At 50.1% G+C, this 12,222-nt stretch overlaps 1 protein-coding gene across 3 annotated transcripts in view; it reads left to right on the top strand.

Annotated features, from left to right (window-relative positions):
* Positions 1-12,222, top strand: part of WBP2NL (WBP2 N-terminal like) — a 32,383-nt gene continuing 20,161 nt past the window's right edge. The window contains exons 1-2 of one of the 3 annotated variants that reach the window (XM_089309018.1): positions 1,123-1,232; positions 10,002-10,139. Coding sequence is in view for 2 of the 3 variants with exons in the window: in XM_089309017.1 (XP_089165143.1) it covers positions 248-384 (137 nt within the window). In the remaining variant the exon portion in view is untranslated. Of the gene's footprint in view, positions 385-1,103; positions 1,233-10,001; positions 10,140-12,222 lie in introns of those variants that run through there. The other 2 variants (XM_089309017.1, XM_002721402.5) reach the window with 2 other exon arrangements.

The raw sequence follows: 12,222 nt of genomic DNA on the forward strand, positions 1-12,222 counted from the left end.
GGGCTGTAGCTTCTTTTCTGGGCTCCTTGAGGGGAAAAGGGTCAGGAGTGTGGCAGATTGGGGTCAGGGTTGAGAGGAGCCCGCTTAGCTCACGTGCAGGCCTCTGGTTGGTCGACAGTACTGGTGGCTCTCCTCGGATTGGTCAGCCATGTAGTACGGGCTGGGAAATACTGATGATGGCAGAGTGGGCTCGGACCATGCAGGTGGGGCTCACGCCCTGTGGCTCCCGAACAATCCCTCAGGCAAGATGTTCTCCATAGAGGCGGCAAATGACCCCATGTGTCCTGGGATCTGGGACCCTGTGAGGCAGGCAGGACCCAATGCACCACTCCCCATATTTCGGGAGTTGAAGAGGGCAAAGACACCTGCAGCTAAAGGAGGGCGGTAAGGGCCTGTGGCTGGCGCGGGGCTGACACTCCCTGGTGTCTGCATCAAAGCCTCTGCAACGGGCTTGGTTCACAATCGCCCCTTGGAGGAGGCAGGGCAGGCATGATGGACAGCACAGAGAGAAGGCTCTCTTGATCCCAGAAATTCTGAGACAGTCGATCCCAGGCCTTCTCTGGAGAAGAAAGTTCTGGGGGCCGGAGCAGAGGTAAGGAATCCTAACAGGGGGACGCCACGGCCGACTTCAGCTTGGATTCCCAACACTGCCAATCCGAGCCATACCCAGCCATGCCGGGGCGCCAACGCAGGAGCCAACACTGCAGGCGGGGCGTCGAGGCCGCCATCACCTAATTTCTTTACCAGGTTTCCCACCTGCTGGTTCACTTCCCAAACTCCCCCGTAACAGCCAGCGCTGGAGCCAGGCACTCAGTCTGGTTCCTCCATGGGAGCAGCATGGACTGAAGGACTTGGGCCAGCCCCTGTGCACACTGGCAGGAGGCTGGAATGCGAGCGGAGCTGGGATTAGAACCCAGCCCCTCCGCTGTGGGACGCAGGCTTACCGAGCGGCGGCTTTCCAGCTGCACCAAACGCCACTCAGCACCTTCGCGCTCTTGGGGCGGGGTCAACTCCATGGACCCGCCCCCTCACGTGACCCGCCCACGTGACCCGTTCACCGCCCCCACTCCTGGTCCCTGCGCCACAATCTCCACCCACTCCCCAGAGCCCCGCCCCGCGGCTTGGCGCCAGGCCCCGCCCCTTCCCCTCTGAGGGGCGGCGGGAGGCGGGATGGCGGTGAATCAGAGCCACACCGAGGACCGCCGCGGGCCCGTCATCCCTTACGGCGAAAGGTGCCTCGGGGACGCCCAGGTTCCGGTCGGGGAGGAGCCCCGGCGCCTGGCAGGGACTGCCCGCCCTCCTCGCGGGCGCCTCCCCGGGGCCGTCGGGGCCGCGAGGCGGCGGCGCGCCGCGCACGTGTGAGGGCCGAGAGGGCCGGGGGACGCGCGGTCGTGAGGTGCCGGCGGCCCGTACGCGCGATTCGGCAGCCGGCGGTCCCGGGCGCGACCCGTCTCCCCGTGCCCAGGAGCGGGGCCCGGCGTTTAGGGAGGCCACAGGAGGCACGGGGGTGTTCTGGAAGGATCTCTGCCGCGCCCGCAGGGCTGCCCCCCGCCCCGGCCTGGCTCGCGCTCGGTGCCCCGCGGCGAGGGGAGCCGGCCCGGAGGGGACGTCCTGCGCGGGCGGCTCGGAGCCCGCCCAATGCCGTCTCCTCTGCTCCCGCCTGGCTCGCTCCGCACCGCGTGTCCCCGCCGTGCCGCGCCCGGGCCAGCAGGCCTGCGTTTGTCCGAGAGCCCGGAAGCGGCTCCCCAGCGCCGGGGCCGCGTCTTTCCCGCCTTCTGGACACATGCGTGCCGGGGGGTGGTGGGTGCTCGCTGCTCCCGAAGCGCCTCCGCCGCCGCCTGTCCATTTTTTTGGGGGCGGGGGGCAGGTAGGAACCGACCACCCCCACTCCAGCAGCGCCCTGGGCGCGTCACTCTCCTGCCATGAAGCTGTTTCTGGTCTGGTGTTGAGGCGGCTTCGCTCTGGCCGCGGGGGTGCGTCCCTGCTTTGCTGCTTGTTGGGGCCAGGGATGAAGCCATGCGGGTGTTTTGGTTTTGTTTTTAGTTATAAGACGTTGATTTTATAGTCCTTTGCATGATCTTTATTGGAGCCATTCTGTGCTCTTGAATATGTAATAGTATTTATTAAATATTTAAATATGGCAATCGCTGTTCCAAGAGCTGTACACTGCTTTTTTTTTTTTTTTAAAGATTTATTTATTATTTATTTGAAAGGCAGAGCTACAGAGAGGCACAGGCAGAAAGAGAGAGAGTGTGAGAGAGAGAGAGGTCTTCCTTCCGCTGGTTCACTTCCCAGGTGGCTGCACGTCCGCTGTGCTGATCCGGAGCCAGGAGCTTCTTCTGGGTCTCCCACGCAGGTGCAGGGGCCCAGGCACTTGGGCCATCTTCTACTGCTTTTCCAGGCCATAGCAGAGAGCTGGATCGGAAGTGGAGCAGCCGGGACTCAAGCTGGCGCCCATATGGGACACTGGCGCTGCAGGTGGCAGCTTTACCTGCTAGGCCACAGTGCTGGTCCCGGACAGCTTTTTTAAGATTCATTTATTTTGAAAGGCATTTACAGAGAGAGAGAGAATCTTCATCTTCTGGTTCAGTCACCAAATGGTCGTAATGGCCAGGGTGGAAGCCGGGAGCTTCTTCCTGGTCTCCCACTTGGGTGCTGGAGTCCAAACATTCGGTGCATCTTCTGCGTTTTCCAGTGGCACTAGAAGGATCGGAGGTGGAGCTGCAGGGACTTGAGCCAGAGTCCATGTGGGATTCAGGCTCTGCTTTACTTTTTTTCTTCCTCCAAAAGAAGCCTTTTACTGAAGGACTACAAACGTCATGCATTTCCTGGTACAACAGTAGGAATACAGTGATTCTTTCCACCATACCTTCCCTCCCACCTGCTCTCCCACCTGCCTCCTCCTCCCTCTCCCATTCCCAGCCCCATTCTCCACTAAGATCCATTTTTGGTTAGCTTTATACACAGAAGACCAACTCGATTCTAAGTAAAGTGTTCAACAATTTGCAAGAGGAAAAAAATGTTCCTCAACAGTGGAGGCAAGGGCTGTTCAAAGTCATTGCATCTTGAAGTTAATTTCATTTTTTAAGAAACTTAATTAACATTTAAAAGAAGCACCCAAGAATGATACATCTTTTGCGAGCACTTAGACATAATACAACTCTTTGAGGACAGAGGTCCTGCATGGGAAGTTTGTGCACAGTGACTCCTGTTGTTAATTTAACAACTAACACTCTTAGGTCTGATGTCAGTGATCGTCTGAGGCTCTTGACATGAGCTGCCTAGGCTGTGGAAGCCTTTTGAATCCACAGACTCTGTCAGTATTTAGAAAAGGCCATAAGCGAAGTGGAAGTTCTCTCCTCCCTTCAGAGGAAAGAACCCCCTTCTTTTTATTTATTTATTTATTTTTTTAAATTTTTTTATTTTTTTGATAGGCAGAGTGGACAGTGAGAGAGAGAGACAAAGAGAAAGGTCTTCCTTTGCCGTTGGTTCACCCTCCAATGGCCGCCACGGCCGGCGCGCTGCGGCTGGCGCACCGCGCTTATCCGATGGCAGGAGCCAGGAGCCAGGTGCTTTTCCTGGTCTCCCATGGGGTGCAGGGCCCAAGCACCTGGGCCATCCTCCACTGCACTCCCTGGCCACAGCAGAGAGCTGGCCTGGAAGAGGGGCAACCGTGACAGAATCCGGCACCCCGACCGGGACTAGAACCCGGTGTGTCGGCGCCGCTAGGCGGAGGATTAGCCTAGTGAGCCGCGGCGCCAGCCAAGAACCCCCTTCTTTGATGGCCCCTTCTTTCCACTGGGGTCTCACCCCCCACCCCGAGGTCCTTCATGTGGGACATTTTTGCAGTGTCTTGGCTTTCCATGCTTGCAATGCTCTCGGGGGCTTCTCAGCCAGACCAGGATGCCATAAGGGCTGGTTCTGGGCATTTGAAGAATGAATTCAGGGTTGGGAGGTCTCTGGTCCCCGTCACAGTTTCTCTGCCTTTCAAATAATAAAAAAAAAAAATGATTCCTCTGCTTTCTCTTCAATGAAGAAGGCTCGATCAGTGCTCTGGGTTCCTGGATGGAAAGGATTTTAAAGAAATAGCTTGAAATGGGGAAGATTGGTTCTAGCTTGACTTATTCCTAGTCACAGTGCACACTTGAGAAATTCTTCACAGATTGGCTGTGTTTGGCAGAGGTTTTCCCAGCTGATAAACCATTAATACATGGGCCAGACTCTACTGTAAAAAGGAAAAAAATCGAGCTGTTTGAATTTATCCATGGTTTAAAGCTTGCAGGTAGTATCATATGTAATTGTAGAATAATGAGGAAAAGGCAATTTTTACCCCCAATTCTAGCACTCATAATATTTGTATTTTTGGTCTGAGTCTTATGCCTTGTTCCCTGTGGAAATAAGCTCGGGGTTTTCTTTTCCCAAATTGCTTTGTAACTTGTTTTCCTTGTTGACTGATGTTACGATATCAGGACTGCTTTCCAGAATCAATATCAGCATCATTATTTTCTTTTCTTCTTCTTCTTCTTCTCTTTTTTTTTTTTGACAGGCAGAGTTAGACAGTGAGAGAGAGAGAGAGACAGAAAGGTCTTCCTTCCGTTGGTTCACCCCCCACATGGCCGCCACACCTGGCACGCTGTGCCGATCTGAAGCCAGGAGCCAGGTGTTTCCTCCTGTGCAGGCGTACACCTTCCGGATAGGTTAACGCCTGCGAGACCTCGGAGACACCAGACGCGTTTATCGGCTTTTCAGCTTTCACTTTATTTTTCAGCAGACTCGCGTTACATGTCGCGAACGCCCGCCCTGTTACCGGCATTCATTCACAACTCCTTCATTCACCACTCCCGCTTACTACTCGCATTCATTCACAGCTCCCGCCTGTTTCCGGCGTTCATTCATAACTCCCGCCTGTTTCCGGCGTTCATTCATTCCTCCGTCTTTTACCAGCATTCATTCACTCTCCGTCTTTTACCAGCGTTCATTCACTCTCCGTCTTTTACCAGCGTTCATTCATCCCCTCCCGCCCACCGTCCACCTATTTATATATATATCATTCACGGAAAACATGTTACCAACTAAGTGTGGGAAACATGCAATAACAGGATGCTTAAAGTCAAAACAGGATCTTGCAATTAGCTACGGGCAGGGTGGAAAAAGCCCAGCACTAAACTTCTTGTCGGGAGCGGCACAGCTGGCCAGGCTGTCCCGTTCCCCGACATCTCCCCCTTATTTCTTTGCAAAATGGAGTGGTACTGTGCCTGTCTTAGGTGACCAAGAGCATCTATCAGGCTTACCCGTCATTGGCACATGAACATGAGGTGTGGAGGGAGCGTTCATGCCCTGTCTTAGGTTGCCTTGAAGACCTCTCAGAACTTACCCGTCTTTGACTACCATTCCAGCAGATTCAGCCACACCTGAATCTGTCCATTTTGCATGGGGTACTGGTTATTGAATATTAGCTGGCTTGTTTAACCACCATTTGCGTATTAACAGCCCTTGCAAGATCCGAACAATAATTGATCCTGTTATTAACATGCTACCCAAAAGACGGGAACACAAACTGCAGTAGATCGAATAACACAGGGTATGCCAACCAGGCCTAATCTTGCAATAAATCCGTTCATTAATATATCATCAAGTGCCTGGGCGGTAGATCTTGTGATGCTATCAAGTATAGACAGTGTGGAGGTTTGGCTCACGGCTATGCCAATAGCGGCCTAACAAGCTGATAACGCCGCAATTACTGCAACGACGACCACGGTGACTCCAAAGTCTCTCCTGTGTTGAACAGCCATAGAGAAGTCCTTCTCAGGCAAATACACAACTGGAGAGGGAGAGGTAGGGCTCTCAAGAGACCCCAATACTCATCCAGCTTGGCCATCGTCGGTGACAGTGGCGTCATTATTAGTAGGAGTAGGATCACGATCATCTTGCCACTCTATTGTTCTTGTCCGTCTTTCTGGAGTCCAGATTGGATTTTTTTCTTCCTGTGGGAGAAAACAAACAGCGCCTCGTACCCTTCTTATTAAAGGGTATGGGCCTTTCCATTTGTTATCTTGTGGGTCTTTCCACATAATCATTTTTCTAACGTGTGGCTGAACTTCTGTCGGTTCATAGGGTTTATTACTATTGGGGGTCTGTTCCAAGATTACATGACGTTCTGCCGGGGTGAGACCATCAGCTTTTTTATTTAAAAAATTTATGGTAAGTAAGGCAAGGTTGAGAATGTCTTTAGGGGAACGGGATAGTGCCCCTATTCCCCCTTTTTGTTTTAATACAAAGTTTTTCAGATACAGATTAGTGCGTTCCACAACGGCTTGTCCAGTAGGGTTATATGGGATGCCGGTTAAATGAGATATATGGAAAGTTGCTAAAAACTCAGCAAAAGCCTTAGAAGTATAAGCAGGTCCATTATCAGTTTTTATTATATTAGGAATTCCCCAAGAAGCAAAACATTGTAACATATGTTGCATTACATGGGAAGTGGACTCTTTGGCTGCGGCGGTAGCCATAACTACTCCTGAGTAAGTATCCACCGTAACATGGACACAGGATAGCTTGCCAAAGGCAGGGATATGAGTTACATCCATTTGCCAAATGTGACATGGATAAAGGCCCCGGGGATTAGCTCCAGTGGGCATAGTAACAGGCTGATGAATAACACATTTTTCGCAATTTTGGACAATAGATTTAGCTTTACGAATAGGGATATTAAACCTCATACTTAAGGTCTTACTATTAACATGCCAAAGTTTGTGATATTCTGTTGCCTGTTCCAAGGCAGTGCAAGCTAAAAGGAAGCGGGAATGTTGATCGGCAAGGGCATTTCCCGCGGTGAGAGGACCTGGAAGGGAGGTATGTGCTCTAATATGGGTGATAAAAATGGGATCTGATCTCCTAAATAAAGCGTGCTGAACAAGCTCAAAATAAGGAAACACTGTAGAACTTTTGGATATTAACGAAGGAGAGCCTAGCCTCTTAACAGCATTAACAATATATAAGCTATCAGAAACGATATTAAGAGGACCCTCAACCATATTTAATAACTTAGCCACTACAGCTAGCTCTGCATGTTGAGGTGAGGGAGATGCAGTAACTGCATGATGCACCTGATGGGATAATGGTTATCTACACTTATGTCAAGGGTGATGGTGATGTGGGACCATTGCCAAGTTTCCTTAGCCCACTCCTGAATGACTACAGACTCTAACGCAAGAATGCAGGACTGTGGTCTTCTCCCTGCAATTTCTACGACTCGGTGGATGGCTTGTAAAACTAAATTTCCCATAGCCTCCGCATAGGAGGTAATAGATCTGGGCATATGGTTATGTAGGTATATAAACAACAATGGTCCTTCTTGCCAGAGTAAAGCATAGGGATAATGACTTTGTATGAACACCAAAATACTTAAGGGCATAGTGGGGTCACACCGCTGCATAGCGGTGCTCTTAAGACGCTGTTCAAAATTTTTTAATACTGCTTTTGCCTCCTTTGTAAGTTGTCTGGGTGAATTTAGGCATGCATCGCCTTCCAGAAGTCGGAACAAAGGGTGCATTTCTTCAGTAGTCATTTTACAATAAGGCCGAATCCAGTTTAAATTTCCACACAATTTTTGTAAGTCATTTAAGGTTTTAACATGATGAGTGGAGATGATGGGGGTTAAAGAACTCTGCCCAATTTGGTTTCAGGCGCCGCGGTGGGTGGGGAGTTGAATCCCCAGTATTTATAAAAAAAAGCGGCTTCATCGTCATTACGAGCACTTTCATTTTCAAGCATTTGCCTTCTAGTCTGTTTCTCCGGCCCAGACTCTAAAACTATGGGCCTCATCTCACTGGAAGCATTGCCGGCAAAACAGCAACAGCGCATAGGATGACAGGGTGGTTCGTAAGGAGGAGCGGAGGGCATTAAGGGCAACTCCGAGTATAGTGGAAGCGATCCCAGCGTCTGCGGATGTTTCGCTTTTGGTCGGGCTCCTCCGCTTGCTTCCATCCTTTGTTTCTCTATACTATCTCCTTTTTCGCTACTATCATGGGAGTCTTCGCTGAGCTCCTCCAGTAGTTCGGAGCCTTCATCTAAGAGTTCCCCGATCTGGTCATCCTCTGACCGTAAAGCAGTATCTATCAGATACCACAAGCGGATCACTCCCTCCTCGACTCCAGCGTTTCTCAATTCACGTCCCACCCGTCTCCACCGAACCTGTGATAAATCTCCTTCTTCAACAAACCAAGGACAAGTTTTATATAGTATCCTCGTAAAATTGCACACAGCTACACTCTTTACGGGCGTCCCCGTTGCCTTTAAAAGGCGGCTAATCAATAAGCGCATTTTCGTAGTGGACTGTGTGTTCCCCATTGTACCGCGGTATTCCTAGGCTTTTTCCCCTAGACTCCCGTCTATAGACGTTTTATTTCTTACCTTCTTTCCGCGTCGCAGCGATCCGAGTCACGGCACCAGTTGCAGGCGTACACCTTCCGGATAGGTTAACGCCTGCGAGACCTCGGAGACACCAGACGCGTTTATCGGCTTTTCAGCTTTCACTTTATTTTTCAGCAGACTCGCGTTACATGTCGCGAACGCCCGCCCTGTTACCGGCATTCATTCACAACTCCTTCATTCACCACTCCCGCTTACTACTCGCATTCATTCACAGCTCCCGCCTGTTTCCGGCGTTCATTCATAACTCCCGCCTGTTTCCGGCGTTCATTCATTCCTCCGTCTTTTACCAGCATTCATTCACTCTCCGTCTTTTACCAGCGTTCATTCACTCTCCGTCTTTTACCAGCGTTCATTCATCCCCTCCCGCCCACCGTCCACCTATTTATATATATATCATTCACGGAAAACATGTTACCAACTAAGTGTGGGAAACATGCAATAACAGGATGCTTAAAGTCAAAACAGGATCTTGCAATTAGCTACGGGCAGGGTGGAAAAAGCCCAGCACTAAACTTCTTGTCGGGAGCGGCACAGCTGGCCAGGCTGTCCCGTTCCCCGACACTCCTGGTCTCCCATGCGGGTGCAGGGCCCAAGCACTTGGGCCATCCTCCACTGCCCTCCCATGCCACAGCAGAGAGCTGGACTGGAAGAGGAGCAGCCGGGACTAGAACTCAGAGTGCCAGCGCCGCAGGTGGAGGGTTAGCCAAGTGAGCCGCGGCGCCGGCCAGCATCATTATTTTCAATAGCTGATATTCCTGTGTACATAAATTTTGATTCAGCCCCCAATATGAGATATTCTGGGATTCTTTTCGTCATTACTACATGATGAAAAAACATGTCTGCAATGAACACTTCTCAAAATGTATCTTTGTCCACCTGTCAGAATGTTTTTTTGGGGGGATATACTCCTCAAAGGTAAATTGTGAGGTCAGAGAACATAGACTTTTTAGAAAAGAGATTAAAGGGATGGTGCTGTGGCATAGCAGGTAGAGCCGCCGCCTGAAATGCCGGCATCCCATATGGGCACTGGTGTCGGTTCAAGTCCTGGCTGCTCCACTTCTGATCCAGCTCTCTGCTATGGCCTGAGAAAGCAGTGGAAGATGGCCCAAGTGCTTGGGCCCCTGCACCCACGTGGGTGACCTGGAAGAAGCTCCTGGCTCCTGACTTTGGATCATCACAGCTCCAGCTGTTGCAGCTATTTGGGGAGTGAACCAATGGGTGGAAGACTCTGCCTCTCTCTGTAACTCTGCCTTTCAAATAAATAAATCTTTAAAAAAGAGATTAAAAATATAAAAATCCTTGTCAAAGTATATGCGTATTAAAATATATTGATTGCAAAGTTGTCCTACAGAATTCTGTGCATCCACATCTTTCAGGATTCTGTGCACCCATCTCTTTCCTTCCCAACAACTCTCCCTTCCCCCAGCCTCTGATAACAATCATCTGGTTTTCTGTTTCTATAAATGGGGCTTTAGATACCTCATAGAGATGGAATCACACCATATTTGTCTTTTTGTGATTGGCTTCTTTAACTTACATAATGTCCTCACGGTCCACCTATGTGGAAGCGTGTGGCAGACTTTCTTTTGAAGGCTGAGTAACGTTCCATTGCGTGTACATGCCACGTTTCAGTCACTCATTGGTTGATGGACATTTAGCTTCCTGCAACCTCTTGGGGCCTGTGAATAGTGCTGCTACAGACACAGGTGGGCAGAAAGCTCTCTGACTTGTTGCTTTCAGTTCTTCAGCTGTATGCTGGGAAGTGGGACTGCTGGGTCATCTGATACGTTGTTGCACCTTTGATTTTGTCTGGGGCACCTCCATGACGCTTTCTGCAGCTTTCCGCAGCAGCTGCACAGCTTTGCAATTCTGCCAGTGGTGCACAGGTTTCCAGTTTCTCCACATTCTTGCCAGCACTTGATTTCTTTTTCTTCTTTTAGTAGTAGCCTTCTTAATGGATATGAAGCGGTATCTAGTTGTGTTTTTTTATTTTTTATTTATTTATTTATTTTTTTGACAGGCAGAGTGGACAGTGAGAGAGAGAGACAGAGAGAAAGGTCTTCCTTTGCCGTTGGTTCACCCTCCAATGGCCGCCGTGGCCAGCACGCTGCGGCCAGCGCACCGCGCTGATCCGATGGCAGGAGCCAGGAGCCAGGTGCTTTTTCTGGTCTCCCATGGGGTGCAGGGCCCAAGCACCTGGGCCATCCTCCACTGCACTCCCTGGCCACAGCAGAGAGCTGGCCTGGAAGAGGGGCAACCGGGACAGAATCCGGCGCCCCAACCGGGACTAGAACCTGGTGTGCTGGCGCCGCTAGGCGGAGGATTAGCCTAGTGAGCCGTGGTGCCGGCCTCTAGTTGTGGTTTTGACGTGCATTTCACTGATAATTAATGATGAAAATCTTCATAGCTTGTTAGCCATTTGTGTGTTGTCATTCAAGTCCTTTACCCACTCTTTGATCAGCTTATTTGATTTTTGTTGTTGAGTTGTAAGAGTTCTTTACATGTTATTAATATTAGTCCTTCATCATATATACAATTTATAAGCATTTTTTCTTGTTCTCTAGATTGCCTTTTACTGTGTTGACTGTGACATTTCCACAGAAGTTTTTTTTTTTTCTTTTAAGATTTATTTATTTATTTGAAAGAACTGTAGAGAGAGAGAGAGAGAGGTCTTCCATCCACTGGTTTACTCCCCAAATGGCCACAATGGCCAAGGATGGGCCGTGCTGAAGGCAGGAGCCAGGAACTCTATCCCAATATTGCACATGGGTGGCAGAATCCTAAGCGTCTGTGCCATCTGCTGCTGCTTTCTCAGGTGCATTAGCAGCGAGCTGGATCAGAAGTGGAGCAGCCGGGACTGGAATTGGTGCCCACAGGGATGCTGGCCTGTGCTGTGACATTGTTGTGCCATCACATTCTGTGTGTCACCTGCTACTTACATTATGATCTGTGTTTATGTTTTCATTTGTTCTTTCAATAAAATTTAGTAGCACTGCTCTTTGCTAAGGTTACAGTAGCAAGGAAGGCAGACACATATTTGTTATATGTGTTCACTTATTCAGTGTCTTCCCTAATAATCATTAAGATGGATATGTTATCATTATTAAGAAAGAAAAAAACCAAACAAGTTTCTACCAGTGACGCTAGAATCAGTCCAAGCTTTCCAGATTAAGAGTGAGGGGGAGGGGCCGGCACTGTGGTGCAGCAGGTAAAGCCATGGTCTGCAGCACCAGCATCCCATAGGGGCACTGGATTGAGTCCTGGCTGCTCCACTTTGGATCCAGCTCCCGGCTAATGTGCCTGGGAACGCAGTGGAGGATGGGCCAAGCCCTTGGGTCCCTGTATCCACGTGGGAGACCTAGAGGAAGCTCTGGCTCCCGTCCCAGCCAAGTCATTGTGGCCATTTGGGGAATGGGTCAGTGGATGGAAGACCTCTGTCCCTCCTTCTCTCTCTGTAACTCTGTCTTTCAAATAAAGAAAGAAATCTTAAAAAAAAAAAAAAGAAGAGGAAGAAGAAGAAGAAGTGAGGGAAGAGCGTGAGGCTGACGAAACAGCCCATCAGAGGGTGCTGGGGCCTTAGCTTCTGTAACAGGAAATTTCCAGCGGCACAGAACTGATACTGACTGCACGAGAACTCTCAGAACTGACGAGCAGACATTGAGAACAGGAGTGAGTTGGGCAAGGAGATGACTCCCACGGTGAAGAGGGAGCAGAGTGAGCGTCAATTGGAGGATAAGATCGTTTGAGCTCCTCTTATTGCAGTGGCCTGTAGTAACAGTAGTAGCAGCA

Source organism: Oryctolagus cuniculus, chromosome 11 (assembly GCF_051225735.1).
Source record: "Oryctolagus cuniculus isolate XC-2025 breed Fujian yellow rabbit chromosome 11, ASM5122573v1, whole genome shotgun sequence".
NCBI classification, from domain to species: domain Eukaryota; kingdom Metazoa; phylum Chordata; class Mammalia; order Lagomorpha; family Leporidae; genus Oryctolagus; species Oryctolagus cuniculus.